At 42.7% G+C, this 18,985-nt stretch overlaps 1 protein-coding gene across 2 annotated transcripts in view; it reads left to right on the top strand.

The window, feature by feature from the left end:
* Positions 1-1,647: 1,647 nt before the first annotated feature.
* Positions 1,648-18,985, top strand: part of LOC134339329 (zinc finger protein 653-like) — a 59,268-nt gene continuing 41,930 nt past the window's right edge. The window contains exons 1-4 of one of the 2 annotated variants that reach the window (XM_063035736.1): positions 1,648-1,883; positions 8,045-8,094; positions 12,580-13,488; positions 17,813-17,897. In XM_063035736.1, the coding sequence (XP_062891806.1) occupies positions 1,648-1,883; positions 8,045-8,094; positions 12,580-13,488; positions 17,813-17,897 (1,280 nt within the window). Of the gene's footprint in view, positions 1,923-8,044; positions 8,095-12,579; positions 13,489-17,812; positions 17,898-18,985 lie in introns of both variants that reach the window. The other variant, XM_063035735.1, reaches the window with a different exon arrangement.

Below are 18,985 nucleotides of genomic sequence, written 5' to 3'. Positions count from 1 at the left end.
CCAAGATCTTTCATAGTTCGCACGCCGGATAGAAGAGTCTACAGGAGGAACAGGAAGCATCTGCTGAAGACAGGCGAGAGGGAGTTTCCACGTACAGATGCACAGGACATTTCCACAGATACAGACATGGAAATGAACGACACCAAGAGTGATGCAGACCACAAAGACACAGAGGCCACTCGAGAGACTGACATTGATGAAGGACAATCACAGTCACAGTTGTATCACACACGGTTTGGGAGACAAGTCAAACTTCCAGCTAGATACAGAGACTAGACAAAGTCACACATGTTATAAGTTCCAAGGTGTGAAATAAAAGGTTTATTAGTCTATGTTAGTAAAAGAAGATACACTGCTGTTAGTATTGTAAGATACAATGCAGAATACAGTACAAGAAGGTAAGTTTTTTTAGTTTATGTTATGGTTGTTGCACTGTAAGAAGGGCATACCTAGAGGCATTGTTTTGGTAATTCACGGTGTTGTAAAAAGAAAAAAAAATCTTGAGAAGGGGGATGTAATGTACTGTGTGAATATTCGTAGCGTCAGGACGTGGAGAAGTAAAAATGGAAGTCTGGTGAATAAACGTGGTTGTTCAATCTACAGCGGTGTCCGAGTCACATCAATATTACAGTCTGCTGGGCCAAAGAGCCTTTATCCATGCTGCATTGATCAATGACTTCAGAATAACACACTTGAGCTGAGGGTTTGATTTTAGAGAATTGGAATTGGCTTATTATTAACACAATAGATTCTGCAGATGCAGGAAATAATCCACAAAATGCTGGAGGAAATCAGCAGGTCAGGCAGTGTCTACAGAGGGGAATAAACAGTCAATGTTTCAGTCAAAGAACCTTCAGGAGCACCAGAAAGGAAAGTGGCAGAAGAAAGAATAAGGTGGGAGGAGGGTTAGTAGTACAAACTGGCATGTCATAGTTGCAATCAGGTAAGGGAGAAAGAGATGGAGAGCTGTAAGGGGATATATAGAGGTAAAGGGCTGAAAAAGGATTAATCTGATCAGAGATGAGAGTAGATCAAGAGAGAAAGGGAAGGAGGAGGGCAACCAGAGGAAGGAGATGGGCAGGTAAGGAGAAGGGAAGAGGAGAGCCAGAGTGTGGAATTGAGGAAGAGAGAAGGTGGAGGGAATAATTTACAAGTTAGAGAAATCAATGTTTATGCTATCAAGTTGGAGGCTACCCAGACAGAAAATGAGGTGTTGCTCCTTCAACCTGAATTTATTATTCTTGTATTTATGACTTTATTATTGTCAAATGTACCAAGCCACAGCCAAAAGCTTGTCTTGCATACTGTTCATGGAGATTAATTCATTAACCATGCATTGCAGTAGTACATGATAAAAGAAGAATACAGAATACAGCTAAAGTGTAGTGCAGGTAAACAAAAGGTACAAGGTAGATGGTGAGATTAAGAGACCCTGTTGCTCTGTATTCTGACAGCCTAAAATGCACACAGACCTAAAGAACTCGGCCCAGCACAACCCAGCTGCTTTTAGCGGGAAGAGCAAATTCTGCGTCGTGGGATTTACCTGGGCACCGCACACGGACTTCCGGTCTCATCACGCCGCCATGTTGATGAGGTCTCGACCTCTGGCCCGGAAGTGCAGACGGTTTGTGTACACGGCGAGGGAAGATGGCGGAGGGCGCTGGGCCGGAGGCTACGGCCACCGGTGCAGGGACCGGCGACTCTGGCGACATCGCCACTAAGGGAGCCAAGAGGGGCCGCGGCAGGCCGAGGCTGAGTGACAGCGATCGGCTGCGGCAGCGGGTTAACAGCCGCAAGAAGTACGACAATCGGCGGATCTATATCGGCGAGTCGTTTGCAGTGTGGGCGGCGCTGCGGGAGCGCTACGGCTGGTCCGACAAGAGGTTAGCTGAGCACCTGGTACAGCTAGAGCAAGAGCGCAGGTGAGCCAGACAGGCCCCACCCTTTCGGTACATGTCCCTTTCACCCGAACCGTCCCCTCTGGCATTGACCCCTGCCCTACATCCCTTAGCACAGGTCCCGTCCACACTGTACAACGCTATCTCTTCCCCCGTCCCCTCTCCCCCTCTATCCCATCTTGGCCCCTCTGGCCCTCTATCCTACCGTATCTCCTTCACCCCTTTCCCTCCACTTGTCTCCCCACAACCCATGTCTTGATTACAACATGTCTTTCCACCTCTCTTAGTGTCGTTGGCAAACGTGGAAGCCTTAAATAATGACCTTCCTCCGGGGTTATTAATGTCAACAGTAGAGGGCCAAAAATCAATCCATGGGAATTTCAATGGTTATACTTCCCCAGCCTGAAAGGGACCAACTTTTTCCAACTCTGTTTTCTATGTGACAGCCAGCTTTCAGTCCATTTGAACACAATACCTCTAACGCCATACCATGCTATACACCAGCCTTGAGCTGCACCTTGTCAAAAGTCTTTTGAAATCTACAGCCCATCCACCCCATCAGCTCTCCCTGTCAAATCTTAAAGAATTTGAGCTAAGTGGTAAAATTAAACTGTGTTCACTAGACCTTATTATACTCAACTTTCTAAACGGATTAGTTATTTTCTCTTTGATTACTAATTCCACCATTTTGCCAACAAACAGATTTAATGTGAGACTGGGAACTGGGGCTTCAGTGAGTTTAAAGGGGGGGGGCAGGAATGGGATATATTTCAAGAGAAGATGGAGATGGGTCACAGTGAGATTAAAGGGCATGATGGAAATGTGTCCCCATAAGTTTGAAGGAAATGTGAGTGTGAGCCAGGATGTGTTTAAAGGGAATGTGGAACATGGACCACAGTGAAATGAAATGGGCCCCAGTGAGATTGAACTGACAGGGAATGCAGGCATTGGTGTCCCATCAGTCAGATGACAGGTCAGTGGATTTTCCAAATAATTGGAAGGGGAATTAATTTTTATTTCTTTTTAGAGATACAGTGCAGAAAAGACCCTTCCAGCTCAATGAGCTGTGCTGCCCAGCAACTCACCTATTTAACTCTAGCCTAATCACAGTGACCAATTAACCAACTAACCATCAGGTCTTTGAACTGTGGGAGGGAACTGTAGCACCCAGAGAAAACCCACGTGGTCACAGGGAGAACGTACAAACTCCTTTAGATGGTGTCAGAATTGAACTTTGAACCCCAACACCCTGAGCTGTGATGGGGGCGTGCTAACTGCTACAATTCTGTGCCGTTTTATTCGAGTTTTACTGTAATACCTCTCTAAATACGGTGATCAGGCTTCCACAACCAATGGGGTAAAGGATTCCAGAGATTCCACCCTCCACAAGCAATAGCTTCCACACTCTTCTGTTTCAATTGACTACTCCCTAATATGCCTACTTTCCCCTGCCTATTTCTTTTCCCTTTGCCCAATTTTTGGCCACCTGAAGAAGCAGATATTACTTCATTCAATTTCTTCCTCTTCCTTAGTATTTATTACTCTCTGTTGATGCTGCCTGATCTGCTCCAGCTGTTTGTGTGTATTAATTCAATTTAATGCCTTGTCTCTTAGAGCAGTGTATTGCCATACTGCTGTGTCAACTGAGGTCAGCCCACAGAATCTTGGCTTACACTATTGAATTATGTTGTCTTCAGAACTTGTTCTCACCTTAATAGTGCGCCCTTTGTCACATGTGAGATTTTTTCTGAGTTTTAGAATTATTTACATCTATAATGTGGTTTTTTCACTTTGGTAGCACCCAGAAATATTTGGTTCTTACAATTATTATATCCCCACTAGATGGCATGCATATTATTTTAGTAAGACCGTAAGACTTAGGAGCAGAGTAAGGCCATTTGACCTATCAAATCTTCTCTATCATTTGATCATGGCTGATTTATTATCCCTCTCAACCCCATTCTCTTGCCTTCTCGTAACTTTTCACACCCTTACTAATCAAGAACCTATCATCCTCCGTTTTAAATGTACCCAATGACTTGGCCTCCACACTGTCTGGCTGAAGATGCAGATGCTGGAAATCCAAGCAACACACACAATATGCTGGAGGAACTGAGCAGGCCGGGCAGCAACTATAAAAGAGTATAGTTTATGTTTTGGTCCAAGACCCTTCAGCAGGACTTCAAGAGGACTTCCATTTTGTGTGTGTTCTGTGCAATTTAAGTAGTTTTTGAATACAGACCACTGCTTTCAGTGTAACCTTTTAACATTTATTCATAACAGCTACTCAAAGTCCACAAGATCTTATAATTGGTGAATGGCTCTCTCAGATCTGGCCTTCCATGGCTGCTGTTCATTTCGAGCAACACACACAAAATGCCGGAGGAAATCAGCAAGTCAGGCAGCATCTGTGGAAGGGAGTAAACAGTTCGAGACCATTCATTAAGGCTTCTGGTGAAGGCCAGTCTCCACGTAACCTTTGATGCCATTACTAAACAAGAATCTATCGACCTACTCTTAAAAAAACAATGACTTGGCCCCCACAGCCAGCTGGCATAGACTTGGTCCTGCAGACACTGGCTATCGACCTCCTCAGGGATGCATATAACTTGATGTCAGTGGTGATAGGCTCCATGTGGTCAGGAGACAATGATAGCTACTTCTCCTGTCTGGGTATTCTGCTGTAGGGAGGCAGCTTCCCCAGCACGGTTAGAAGATGATTGCCAGCTGTCTCCTTGCAGGAGGCACAATGTACAGAAACTGTCCACTCCACCCAGTCAGGTCAGGCAGCAGCTATGGGGGGAAATGGTTTGGGTTTGGATCCTTCAACTGGTCCTGCAAGCGTCCTTTGTCCATTTCCCTCCATGGATGTGGACGGACCAGCTCAGTTTCTCCAGCATCTTTGTGTGTTTGTGAACAATCTTGATTTAAAGTCGAAGTTCAGTTAATTGTCAAATACACATATACTGCCTGAACAGCCCTGGCATCTCATTCAATATACTACAGTCATTACTCGAGTGTAGCTCTGCAGTAAATTTGAGGTTTTCAGTGAAGGTTCAGTTTGTCTGCAAAATATTGGATGGAAGCCATTTCTATGAAAGGTCTGCAGCATTATGAGTCTAGAGGCATCGGTAGGGTAGACAGCCGACACCTTTTGTCCAGGGCGGAAATGGTAAATATAAGCGGGCATAAGTTTAAGGCGATTGGAAGAAAGTATAGTGCCAAAGTTAGGTTGTTTCACAGAGAGTGGTGGGCATGTGATCCATTCTGCCAGGGGTGGTGGTGGAGCTAGATAAAGTAGAGGCACTTAAGAGACTCTCGGATAGGCGGAGGGAGGGGTATGTGGGAGGGAAGGGTATCTTTGAGTAGATGAAAAGGTCAGCGCAACATCATGGAGAAGGCCCTGTGCTGGCACTGTGCCTTTCTATGTGGAGATTAGCTCCTTCAGATCTCTGTTGTGATTGGAGTATTACTGAGCTTTGTAACATCAGACGCAGAGAGCTATAACATTAGAAGTTTATTCAGTTAATGTTCTACCGCATGAAGAGCATCATAATTGTTCGAATACTTGCAGCTTTCTCCTTTGCCAGTGTAGTTGGCAATACAGTCATCCCCGACAAACTGGTGCAGAAATTGAGCAACCTGGGCTTTGGCAGCTCACTGTGCTCACGGATACTGGATTTTCTGAGAAACAGACCCCAAAGTGTCAGGAAGGGAGAACACACATCATCTACTCTCATCCTAAACACCGGTACACCACAGGGGTGTGTTCTCAGCCCCATCCTCTATTCCCTTTTCACCCATGACTGCTCTACCATTCACTCCACCAACACCATTGACAAATTTGCTGACGATACCACCCTAATAGGTATCATATCAGACTGTGATGAGACAGCCTATAGGGAGGAGGTACAGCATTTGACAGAATGGTGTTGTCATAATAACCTGGACTTGAACATCAGAAAAACCAAGGAGCTGATAGTAGACTTCAGGAAATCAAATCGCGTCGAGCACTCTGCTCTGCACGTATACGGGAAAGAGGTGGAGAGAGTAGAGAGTTTCAAGTTCCTCGGTGTCCACATGTCGGCTGACCTCACCTGGACTGCCCATATCTCTTATCAGGTGGGGAAGGCCCAACAGAGGCTCTACTTCCTAAGGAAGCTAAAGCACGCTCTCCTCCCTCATCACCTGCTGATCAACTTCTATCGGACAACTGTAGAGAGCCTCCTGACGGATTGCTGTGCAGTGTGGTTTGCCAGCTGCACAGAATAGAACAGGAAGGACTTGCAGCGGGTGGTGAGGGTAGCAGAGCGGGTTATTGGCACAACATTACCCTCCCTCACACATTTATACTGGCAGACTTCAAAAGGAGGCTACTTGTATTTCAAAGGATCCCACGCATCCTGGACATTACCTGTTTTCCCCTCTACCTTCTGGGAGGAGATACAGAGCATTAAGGACGAAAACAAAGAGACTCCTTAACAGCTTCTACCCACAAGCAGTGAAATGTATAACACCCCCTTCCCTTCTCCTGTCCCCCTGCTAAGACGGCGGCAGCTAAATGCATCCACTTCCAGGAATGGCAGGTGTGCAATAGCCACCTATCCATATATTATCAATTTTGGACTGCACTCCTGAGGTTTTAGTGTTTATTTTATGTATATATTCTTTGTCATGCTGCAAAACGTTGAGCTGCTAAACTGTGTTTCATTGCTCCACAACAATGACAATAAAGATATTCTTCTTCTTCTTCTTCTAGTTGTTAGTTAAAATCATCAACATCATTGTGACCCATTAAAGTCCAGTGTAAAAGATTGGATAACATGGTGCATGGGTGGCCAAGGCTGATTCTTGCCATCACTACTTGATGCATACTGTTTGGTTGGAAACAAGTTGTTAGGGGCGTTGAAAAATTGCGAGTTGCAATTCCACTAGTTGTTTAGAACAGTCAACAAATATTTTTAACAATTGAGTTGATTTTATTTGTTTGGTTCTGTTCTGGTAGTGCAGCTTTTATAGATACAACTCACGTTATTTAATGCTGACATTATTATGAAAATGAAAGATAAATATTTAGCTCCTTGGATATTTTGGTTCTTCTACATGCACATACATAATTGTAGGCAGTCCTTTGAAATCAAAGTTACATGTTCTCTTTCTGGTTCTAGGGTGACAGATAAGGCAAATGTGAGACCATATCCTCTGTTCCTCCTAGTGAGGTTTTGGGGATTGGTGAAGAGAGTGTGGTGAGCTTTTGTAGTGCGTTTTTGTAGACAGTTACAGTGCAGCAATGGTGCTCAGTGTAAGAGAGATGAAAATTTAAGTTGGCGTGCTTGCCAATCAAGCTGGCAACTTTGTCCTGATTGTGTCAAGTTTCTTGCATTGCACAGATTGTGTGCTCTCGTTGTACTGCCCTGTGCCAAGGCTCAGGAGTGTTATAAGTGTACAACTCACCACAGGAGGAATAGCTTCTGACTGTTCTCAGCCAGAGTAATTAAAATAGTCCATTGAGGTATGATGCCAGAGGGTGGTGAATCTGGAATTCATTGTCACAGATGTGGAGGCTGAGTCATTGGGTATATTTAAAGCAGAAGTTGATAGGTTCTTGATTAATCAGACCATCAAAAGCTACAGGGAGAAGGCTGGAGAATGGGGTTGAGAGGAATAATAAACCGGACATGATGGAATGATGGAGCAAGCTCCATGGACCAAGCGGCCTAATTCTGCTCCTGTGTTTTATGATCAGTAGTGACCACAACAAGGGTCTCTGTTACAGTGATGCTCTGGGGTTTTAAGAGTTGTTGTTAGACGCTCTTCACTTTTTAAAAATTGTAAACAATTAATTTAAACCTCTAAATTCCTGCAGACTGCTTTATAATGCTCTATTTATAGAAATTAGTGAAGAAGTAGATCATTTATTTAGATTTTTTGCATAGATTATATGATTTGTTGTTCTCAATCCTGTATCATGCAATTTCAGTAAGGCCTTATCATGAAATAATACTGCTCTGTGGATTCCCTGTTCTGTAAAACCTCGTGGTTTGTCTGTTGTATCAATTTTTAATTTTGAGACTGGAGAAGAAAAGAATCTTATGCAAGAATAGCAAAAAATGCTCTGCCTTCACTTTGATTTCATTATATTTCAGCAAATCAGGAGCAGAGGAACAGAACTCGAAAATTAATTCCTTACAAAAAGGTAAGCTGAGTTGGTTGAGGATATACCTTGGTAATACCTATGCAAATCTGGAGCTCAAAGGCTACTGGAAATGCAGTTTCCAGCATTAATCAGGAGTCTATCTTTTAGTTAATTTAGTGAAGATGCTGGACTGACGTTAAAGAGAGAAATTAGTTTGATACTCCTTTTGACTCATTGGTAATAAATGCAGTAATGTATGCAACTAACCTTTTGCCTTCATTAAAATAATTTGTTACATTTTCTAATAAATTTATGTAAGTTTTATGCTTTGCTAAATGCATAATAAACAATACTAATACATTATATTGTAGGTATGTTTTTGGACTCTCTGAATACCCTGCTACCCTCGCCCTCACTGCCCAACTCACAGACACACACTCATCCTACAACTGGTCAATTTTCATCTCTTACTGCTGCTATTTCACATATTTGTATACGACTGCTTGTTTTATTACAACAGTGCCAGTAACATTATACTGTTTTACCACAACATGCGCCTCGCACTTCTTGTCAACTGGTCTATATTCAGGCCATGCTGCTCAGGGACTTGTGCTAGTGTTGTTTTGTGATTGTATGTGTTGGACCATAACTACATGTACTGTGTGCTAGGTGTGTGACTATATGTGCTGTGCTTTTCACCTTGGCCTCACAGGAATGATGTTTTGTTTAGCTGTACACAGATGTATGGTAGAATGGCATTAAATTTGAAATTTTGCAATATCATTTATATACTTCAGGCACAGGATTTTCCTGCTTCCTTATGACCATTTGATCCTGATGCTGTTCTGCTGTCTCCCTCTTTGTCTCTGCCCCTTGTAGTGTAGGATTGTTTGGCCAAAATTCGATATTCATGTTCCTGAGGATTATTACTTTGCAGGACCTCGTGGTTCATTAACAAAAAGGCTCTTGTGGTAGCTGGTGAAATTCTATCTTCCCCTGAAAATAGTGGTGCAATTGGACACTGCCATCATAGAGAGCGCCTTTACATCAGCCAGTGCTGTCTGGTTTATTACACTGAATATACGAAAACCACTGTGAACAGTCAGGTCAGCAGAAAGGGTCACTGGCTCCTGTCTACCATCATTGCAGGACCTGTATGTGTCCAGGACAAGGAAGTGAGCAGAAAATTCATTGTGGACACTACCCACCCTGCATACTGCCTTTTCCAACAGAGTCCCTTCTGGAAAGTACAATAGGACAATTAAAACAAAACCTTCATGCCATTTAAAAAAAAAATCCTTCCACTAGGTAGTTGAGCTAATTATAGTTACCTAATCTAATTATTATTAAACTTATAGTTTAATAATGTTCAGCGTCAGATGGTATGTTCAGTGTCAAAGATGTGGGGCTGAGATTGCAAAGGGAGCTGGAAAAGGCATGTAATAAGGGAAGTGTCACGATTGTAATGGGGGACTTCAATATGCAAGAAGATTGGGAAAATCAGGTTGGTGTCTGATGGCAAGAGAGGAATTCTGTTGAATGCCTACGAGATGGCTTTTTCAAGCAGCTTGTGCTTGAGCTGACTAGGGGGAAGGCTGTTTTAGTTTGGGTATTGTGTAAAAACCCAGATCTTATTAAGGAGCTTAACGCAAAGGAATCCTTAGGAGGTGTGGTTATATTATGATTGAATTCATACTGTAGTTTGAGAGGGAGAAGCATGAATCAGATGGGTAAGTATTGCAGTGAAATAAAGGGAATTACAGGGGCATGAGAGAAGAGCTTGCCTAGGTAGATTGGAAGAGGGTACTGGTGGGGATGATGGCAAGGCAGAGGTGGCTGAAGTTTCTGGGAATAGTTCACAAAGCGCAGGATAGATATGACCCACAGAAGAAGTAGTTCTTAAATGGCAGGTGTGGGCAACCGTGGCTGACAAAGGAAATTAAGGACTGCATAAAAGCCAAGGAAAGGGCATATAAGGTAGCAAAAGTAAGTGGGAAGTTGGATGATTGGGAAGCTGTAAAAATCCACCGAAAGGCAACTAAAAAGCCATAAGAAGAAGAAAACTAGCCAATAATGTAAAGCAGGATACTAAAAGATTTTTCAGTTATATAAAGAGTAAAAGGAAGATCAGGGTTGATATTGGACCACTGGAAAATGATGCCAGTAAGGTAGTAATGGGGGACAAAAAATGGCAGTTGAACTTAATGAGTACTTTGCATCAGTCTTCACTCTAGAAGACACTAGCTGTGTCCCAGAGGTCCATGAGTGTCAGGGAGCAGGAGTGAGTGACTTTCCTATTACAAAGGAAAATGAGCTAGGCAAACTGAAAAGTCATAAGGAGGATAAGTCACCTCGACCAGATGGACTACATCCCAGGGTACTGAAGGAGGTTGCTGAAGAGGTGATGGATGCATTGGTCATGATCTTTGAAGAATCATTTTGGTAGGTCAAATATAATGGCAAAATATAGTATTAATGGGAAGACTGTTGGCAGTGTGGAGGATCAAAGGGATCTTGGGGTCCAAGTCCATCGGACACTCAGAGCCGCTGCGGAGGTTATCTGTGAGGTTAAGAAGGCATATGGTGCATTGGCCTTCATCAACTGTGGGTTTGAGTTCAAGAGCTGAGAGATAATGTTACAGCTGCATAGGACCCTGGTCAGACCCCACTTGGAGTACTGTGCTCAGTACTGGTCACCTCACTACAGGAAGGATGTGAAAACTATAGAAAGGGTACACAGGAGATTTACAAGGATGTTGTGTGGATTGGGGAGCATGCCATACGAGAATAGGTTGAGTGAACTTGGCCTTTTCTCCTTGGAGCGACGGAGGATGAGAGGTGATCTGATAGAGGTGTATAAGATGATGAGAGACAGTGATCGTGTGGATAGTCAAAGGCTTTTTCCCAGAGCTGAAATGGCTAACACAAAAGGGCACAGTTTTAAGGTGCTTGGAAGTAGGTACAGAAGGGATGTCAGGGATTAGTTTTTTATGCAGAGAGTGGTGAGTGCGTGGAATGGGCTGCTGGCGACTGTGGTGGAGGTGGATACAATAGGGTCTTTTAAGAGGCTCCTGTATAGGTACATGGAGCTTAGAAAAATAGAGTGCTATGGGTAACCCTTGGTAATTTCCAAAGTAAGTACATGTTTGGCACAGCATTGTGGGCTGAAGGGCCTGTATTGTGCTGTAAGGTTTCTGTGTTTCTAATCACTTGATTCTGGCATGGTCCAGAAGGACATTATTGCAAATGTCACTCCACTGTTTAAGAAGGGAGGAAGGCAAAAGAAAGGAAATTATAGGCCAGTTAGCCTAACCTCAGTGGTTGGAAAGTTTTGAAGTTTATTATTAAGGATGATAGTTACTTGGAGACTAATGATAAAATAAGTCAAAGTCAGCATGGTTTCTGTAAAGGGAATTCTTGCTTAACAAATCTAGAGTTCTTCGAGGAAGTATCCAGCAGGGTGGACAAAGAGGGTGTGGATGTTATGTACATGGATTTTTAAATGGCATTTGTTATGGTGCCACACATGAGATAACAGGATAAAATCTTATGGCATTATAGGAAAGATACTGGCATGGATAGAGGCATGGCTCACAGGCAGGAGGCAACAAATGGGATTAAAGGGGCCTTTTCTGGTTGGCTGTCAATGATTAGTGGTATTCCTGAGAGGTCAGTATTGGGACCTCTACTTTTTACATTGTTTGTCAATGATAATGGAATTGATGGCTTTGTGGCCAAGTTTGCAGATGATACAAAGATAGGTAGTACTGAGAAAGCAATGAAATCGCAGCAGGATTTACACAATTTGGAAGAGTGGGCATGAAAGTGGCATGTGCAATACAGTGATGGGAAATGTATGATAATGCATTTTGGTAAAAGGAACAATAGTGCAGATTCTTATCTAAATGGGAAGGAAATTCAAACATCAGAGGTGCCAAGTGACTTAGGAATCCTCATGCAAGACTCTCAGAAGGTTAATTTACAGTTTGAGTCTGTGGTAAAGAAGGCAAATGCCATGTTGGCATTAGATTCAAGGGGAATAGAATATAAAAGCAAGGAGATAATGCTAAGGCTTTATAAGACATTAGTCAGGCCACTCTTGGAGTATTGCCAACAGTTTTGGGCTCAATATCTCAGAAGGGATGTGTTATTGGAGAGAGTCCAGAGGAGGTTCATGAGGAAGATTACAGGAATGAAGGAGTTAACATAGGAGCGCTTGGCAACTTTGGGCCTGTACTCACTGGAATTTAGAAGAATGGGAAGGGGGATCTCATTGAAACCTATCGAATATTACTTTCCAGGTGGTCAATTTCCTCACTGCCCCACCCTTTCCCTTTCAGGAAGCTCCTTAGTCACCATAACCCTAAGCCACTGCCAAAATCTGCGAGTCACACCTGACAGACCTGCTCACAGCAACACACATGAAATGTTGAAAGAACTCAGCAGGTTAGGCAGCGTCTATGGAGAGGAATAAACAGTCAATGTATTGGGCCAACTTGTGGGAAGTTTAGCTATGTTAACTTGACTTCTCTGTTTTGCCCACAGTAAGGAAACAAGCCATTTCCTCTTTGAAGACTCTAGTTGTGTGGTACGAACACCATAAGCAGACATGCAAGCAGGAACCTCTGCTCTATGAACTACAACAGGTCTGTGACTGCTCAGTCGCCGTGGTGTGGCAATGCGAAGCAGGACACCACTATCTGCAGCATATGGAGCCCATCCAGAACATCTGTCATTCCATTGCAAAGGGCAACGTGGCTACCACTGGCTCCAAGGAAAACCCAAATGGACAGCAATGTCCTGCAGAGAATCAAGAGAACAAGGCCAAAGGGGATGCTATCCAAAGGAAACCCGGGCAGTCGAATGAATTGTACATGAAGTGCGAATCGGACACATCAACCTGTGATGAGTTAGATTCGGATCACAAGTTTAAGGAATATTTCAATGTGAAACTCATTGACGTTGATGCTAGTAACACTAATTATGAGGGTGGGAACAAAGTCAATGGCAAGGCACAAGCTTTGACTTCAGTTAAACTTTCGAAAGAGGAAGAGAAGAATAAGGATCAAGACAGGACCATAGCTCATGAGCCAGCATCTCCATGTCGAGCTCAGTCACCTTGCAAGAACTCCAAGACTGAAGGCAACCACCACGCATTACCAGTAGAACTGCCTACCCTCAATACCATTGTACAGACAGTTGAGAAGGATCCATTGTACTCCTTAGCTGCTAACTGCCCTGTAACTGTGCAGATTTCTACAGTACAGAGTTCAGAAATCACCAGTATTACAGAAGAACTAGGGCAAGTGCCCTTGGACACTGCACGAGTAAATCCCACTGAATATGAGGAAATGACTTGCACTTTCTCAGAACAGTTGACGTACGTAAATCCCGTGGGGGAATGCTACACCATTGAGGAACAGAATGAAAGCACTGAGTGGAATGAGCATCCAGGTATCACTGCATTTTACCTCTGGTGCCCCTCCTCCTTCCCTTTCTCCTATGGCCCACTCTCCTATCAGGTTTTTCTCATTCAGCCTTTACCTTTTCCACCTATTCCTTCCCTGCTTCTTACTTCATCAGCCCCCTCCTTCCCCACCCACCTTCCCTAACACCTGGTTTTATCTTCTAGCTTGTACACCTTCCCCTCCTCCCGGTTCTGGATTCTTCCCCCTTCCTTTCCAGTCCTGATGAAAGGTCCTGGCCCAAAACATCACTTGTTTATTCCCATCCATAGATGCTGCCTGACCTGCTGAGTTCCTACAGCATTTTGTGTGCGTTACTCTGAATTTCCAACATCTGCAGAATCTCTTGTGTTTATGCTTTACTCATTCTGTTTTTTTATTCTATTGTTATTTCATATTTTCGCTTTTTCTGCATGTTGCAGGAATTGCTAATGCAATCCTCTTTATTGACAAGCCTTTATTTGAAATAGGTGGGTTTCATGTCAATTTCTCATTGTCTTCTTAATGCAATTTATTTTTAATAAGCTGTCTTCATAAGTATGTATCAGATCAATGTGTCTCAAAACATTGAATAATGTTAAGAGTTTTGCTTGCACTTGGAAACACTTTTTTGCTGATATTTGAATAGTGAAATGAATTTAGTTGATTTTCAGAATCAGGTTTAATATCACCAGCATATGTTCGTAAAACTTATAATATGACAGCAGTACATTGCAATTCACAATAAAAACTGTACATTGCAGTTTAAAAAAAGTGTGTGTAGTTGAATAAGTAGTGCAAAAACAGAAATAAAAAAGTGTGGGGTAGTGTTCAATGTCCATTTAGAAATCAGATGGCAGAGGGGAAGAAGCTGTTCCTGAATTGCTGAGTGTGTGCTTTCGGCCTTCTGTACGTCCTTCCTGATGGTAACAATGAGAAGAGGGCATGGCCTGAGTGCAGGGGGTCCTTAATGACAGACGCCGCCTATCTGAGGCACTGTTCCTTGAAGGTGTCTTGGATATTACGGAGGCTAGTACCCATGTTGCAGCAGACTAATTTTACATTCTGCAACTTGCTTCGATCCTGCGCAGTAGCCCCATCCCCATACCAGACAGTGATGTAACCTGTAAGAATGTTCTCCACCTATTTCTGTAGAACTTCGAATGTTTAAGATGACAAGCCAAGTCTCCTCAGACTCCTAATGAAATAGCGCTGTTGTCTTGCCTTCTTTATAGCTGCATCAGTATATTGCGAACAGATTAGGTCTTCAGAGATATTACAACCAGGAACCTGAAATTGCTTACTCTCTCCATTTTTGATCCCTCTTTGAGGATTAGTTTGTGTTCCCTCATTCTACCCTTTCTGAAGTCTACAATCAGCTCTTTAGTCCTACTGACATTGCAAGGTTGTTGCTATGACACCATTCAATTAGCTGTTGTATCTTGCTTCTGACTGCTCTCTTGTCACCACCTGAGATTCTGCCAACAATGGTTGTATCATCAGCAAATTTATAGATGGCATTTGAACTATGCATAGCCTGCCGGTCATGGGTATAGAGAGAATAGAGCAGTGGGCTAAGCACATATCCCTGTGGTGCTTCAGTGTTGATTTTCAGTGAGGTGGAGACCTTTTCAATCCGCACAGATTGTGGTCTTCTGGTTAGGAAGCTGAGGATCCAGTTGCAGAAGAAAGTACAGAGGCCCTGTTCTCTTGCTTTTCAGTCATGACTGTGGGAATAACGATGTAGAATGCTGAGCTATTGTCTATAAATAGCATCCTGACGTAGGTATTTGTATTCTCCAGGTGATCCAATGCTGCATCGTGAGCAATTGAGATCATGCTTGCAGTAGACCTATTATGGCAACAGGCAAATTGCAGTGGGTCCAGAACCTTGCGGGAGTTGATTTAAGCCATAACCAACCTCCCAAAGCACTTCATAGATGTGAGTGCTACTGGACGATAGTTGCTAAGGCAGCTCACCTTGCTGTCTTGAGCACTGGTATGATTGTTGCCCTTTAGAAGCCAGTGGGAACTTCTGTCTGTAGCAGGGAGAGTTTGAAAATGTTTTTGAACACACCTCGGTGGCTTGCGCAAGTTTTCAGAGCCCTGTCAGGTACACCATTTGGGCCTGTGGCATTGTGAGGGTTCACTCTCTAGAAAGACGTTTTGATGTCAGCCTCGAGGGCAGAGAGCACAGGGTCACCGGATGCTGCACAGATCCTCATAGCTGTTTATTATTTTCCCTTTCAAAGCAAACATGAAAGGCGTTGAGCTCATCTGGGAGTGAAGCAACACTGAAATTTTTGTCATCTGTAGAAGTACGTCTTTCCATAGGTACAGTAGCATCACAGGCACGTAACATTATATAGCCAGCATTCACAAGAAAAATATAAATTAAAAATTATATTCAATGTTTACAAGAAAATACAGTTAGAACAAAAGAAGTCAATTTTTGTGCAAAGTGCTCATAGTGTTGCTAAACTGTGGTGATTAGAGTTTTGCCAGTAGGTTCAGGAACCAGTGGTTGAAGGGAAGCAGTTGTTCCTGAACCTTGTGGTCCAGGACTTCAAGCTTCTGCACCTCCTGCCTGAATAAGAAGGGTGGGGAGCGGGGCAGAATACAAGTTGGTAGGTGATAGGTGAGACCAGGTTTTGAGAAAGGTGGGTGGAGAAGGGTGAGGGATGCTAGGAGAGGAGGGCTAGAAGAGGTAAGGAGCTAAAGGAGGAGGAATCTGATGAGACAGGAGAGTGGAGTGGAACATGGGAGAAAGGGAAGGCGGGGGAGGAATCCTGAGGGAGGAGAATGGAAGGTGTAAGAAGGAGAGCCGGAATGGGTAATAGAATAAAAATGAAGGATGAGGAGTAGAAATCACTGCAAATTGGAGAAATTGATATTGTCAAGTTGGAGGCTACCAAGACAAATTACAGTAGCTGTTTTAAGGTGAATAATAATAGATATTTGCACACAATCTCAGCATACACTTCAGCCAACGCAGTGATGTAGTTTTTGAATGTTTCCCCAAATGAAAGAGTGAAATTGTGTGACCTTTAGTTAGCTCATCTTAAAAGGATTGAGTTGTGCAGTGTTTGAAATTGAGCACATCCCAACTCAAACAAAATGTTTCTGCAACCTGAATTTTTTGACAGAACCTACCATTATTATCACCCTTCTCTTCCACGTAGATACAAATGCAGGGGCAGCTCAATAGCATAGTGGATAATGAATTTGTTTTGTAGTAGTAGCAATCACCAGTCGGGGTTTGATTCCTGCTGCTGTCTGTAAGGATTATGTACGTTCTCCCTGTTACCGTATGTATTTCCTCCAGATGCTCCGGTTTCCTCCTACATTCCAAAGTCACATGAGTCAGGATTAGAAAATTGTGGGCATGCTATATTGGCACTGGAAGCGTGGCAACACTTGTGCGTTGCCCCAACACAGTCTTTGGACTGTTGGTTGTTGATGCAGAAAAGATACATTTCGCTGTACGTTTTGATATTTGTTGTACATGTGACCAATAGAGCTAATCTTTTAATAATTTTTAAATGAAGGATTGATTTATTATCACAAGTTAATTAGATTCTAGGGTGTCTGTTATCTTTCAATAAAAATGCTTGCGGTGCAAGCAACTATGTTGGCAGTTTGGTGATTAATGTAAAAGCAAAACTATGAATATAATCCTTCAAGGACAACAATAGCAGGTGGAGTGTTTGTGCTTATGAGGTTACAATTAATTAAAAGAAGCTTTGTTAAAGATGTAATAGCAGTCTTCTGAATTAGTTAATTAAATTTCAATTTAACAGCTTGATTCATGGGGTTGGACCAGCAGGAAGTGCATCTTTACAAATCTGATCAGGTATTAGTGCTATGTATTGCAATATCTAGTTTTGAACAGTTCTTCAGCAAGCTTGTATTCAGCATTGTCATGGATCTCTCCCATCTGCCCCATAATCTCTTTGACCCCTACCACCAGGCAGGAGGGTCCACAGCTTTGGACAAGGACTGTTAGGATGGGAAACAGTTTCTTCCCCCAGGCCCTGAGACCACTCAGGACATTGCATATGAAACACCAGGAGTATTATACTGTTTAGCTTTTTACTTGAGTTGCAATGCACGTTACGCTAAGTGTCAATCTTTTGGAATATATTAATTGTTAATTTGTATATGATAATATTACGTACTTTGAGTTGTGTGTGAGTTATATGTACTGTGTTGTGCACCTCAGTTTGGAGGCTATTGTTTTGGTGGTGTACATGCAAGTGGTTGAATGACAATGAACTTAAGATTGAATTCTGTCTGTCACACAATTACAGCAATTTTGTTCTTTGCTCCTGCAGATGTGATAGGAGAGAGAACTGTCGTTGATGGCTCTGGATTGCCTTCAGATCAACCAGGTGAAAATGCACAGGACGTGCCACATAAGTGAGTGCTGAGCTAAAGCTTCTGTGATCAGGCTTTCGGTTTCATTTTTCCACTCATCTTTGTACTTTGTGTCTTTTTGAAGCTCCCATTTTATATGTACCTTGACTGATTAGGCAAAACAGATAGAAATGATAATTATTCATATAGAAGGCAAAAAGAATGCAGAACAATATGGGCAATCTTTCACAATAGCTGTGCAGTGACTACACTATGTTGAGAAAGATTCCAAACATAGATTTTGAACTGAAGTAAATTGGTTGATTACCAAAGAACAGTGAAAAGCATTCCATCCATACAGATCATTTCATCGCATCAGTGCATTGAGGTACTACAAGGAAAAAGCAGTAATAATAGAGTATAAAATAAAGTGTTATGGTTACAGAGAAAGTGCAGTGCAGGCAGACAACAAAATACAAGACCACAAAGAGGTAGATTGTGAGGTCAAGAGTCTTTCTTAATCGTAACAGGGCATTGAATTGTAAGAGCTTGCAGAGGGTTGTGGACTTGGCCAGCTCCATCATGGACACAACCCTCCCCAACTTCAAGAAAAAATGCCTCAAGAAGACGGCATTCATCATTAAGTACCATCACCACACGGGGCACGCCCTTTTCTTGTGAAGACACACATTTAACTGTTCAGGAGCAGCTTCTTCCGCTCTGAACAGTCCATGACCCCACGAATACTACCTCATTATTAATTTTTCTTTGCACTTTTGGTTTATTTTAATGCTAAGACATTTCTCTTTATTTAATTATTTACTTGAATAATGTTATTTGTAGTAATGTTATTTTTTGCTCTGTACTACTATCACAAAAAACAAATTTCATATCATATAAAACAGTGATACTAACTTGATTCTAATACCGAAGTGTAGGCTGAGTACATAGGACAGGAGTAGAATTAGGTCATTTGGCCTATCGGGTCTGCTTTGTCATTCCATCATGGCTGATTTATTATCCCTCTTGACCCCATTTTCTTGCCTTCCCTCTATAATCTTTGATGATAAGACCATGGGGAGAACCCTTGGAGGAAAACTGATTTTAGTTTTGTGCTCTCTTTGGACCCGAGCAGAGCAGGTACCATACTG

This window comes from Mobula hypostoma, chromosome 29, assembly GCF_963921235.1.
Source record: "Mobula hypostoma chromosome 29, sMobHyp1.1, whole genome shotgun sequence".
NCBI classification, from domain to species: Eukaryota; Metazoa; Chordata; class Chondrichthyes; order Myliobatiformes; family Myliobatidae; genus Mobula; species Mobula hypostoma.
This window is presented reverse-complemented; position numbering and strand designations above follow the sequence as displayed.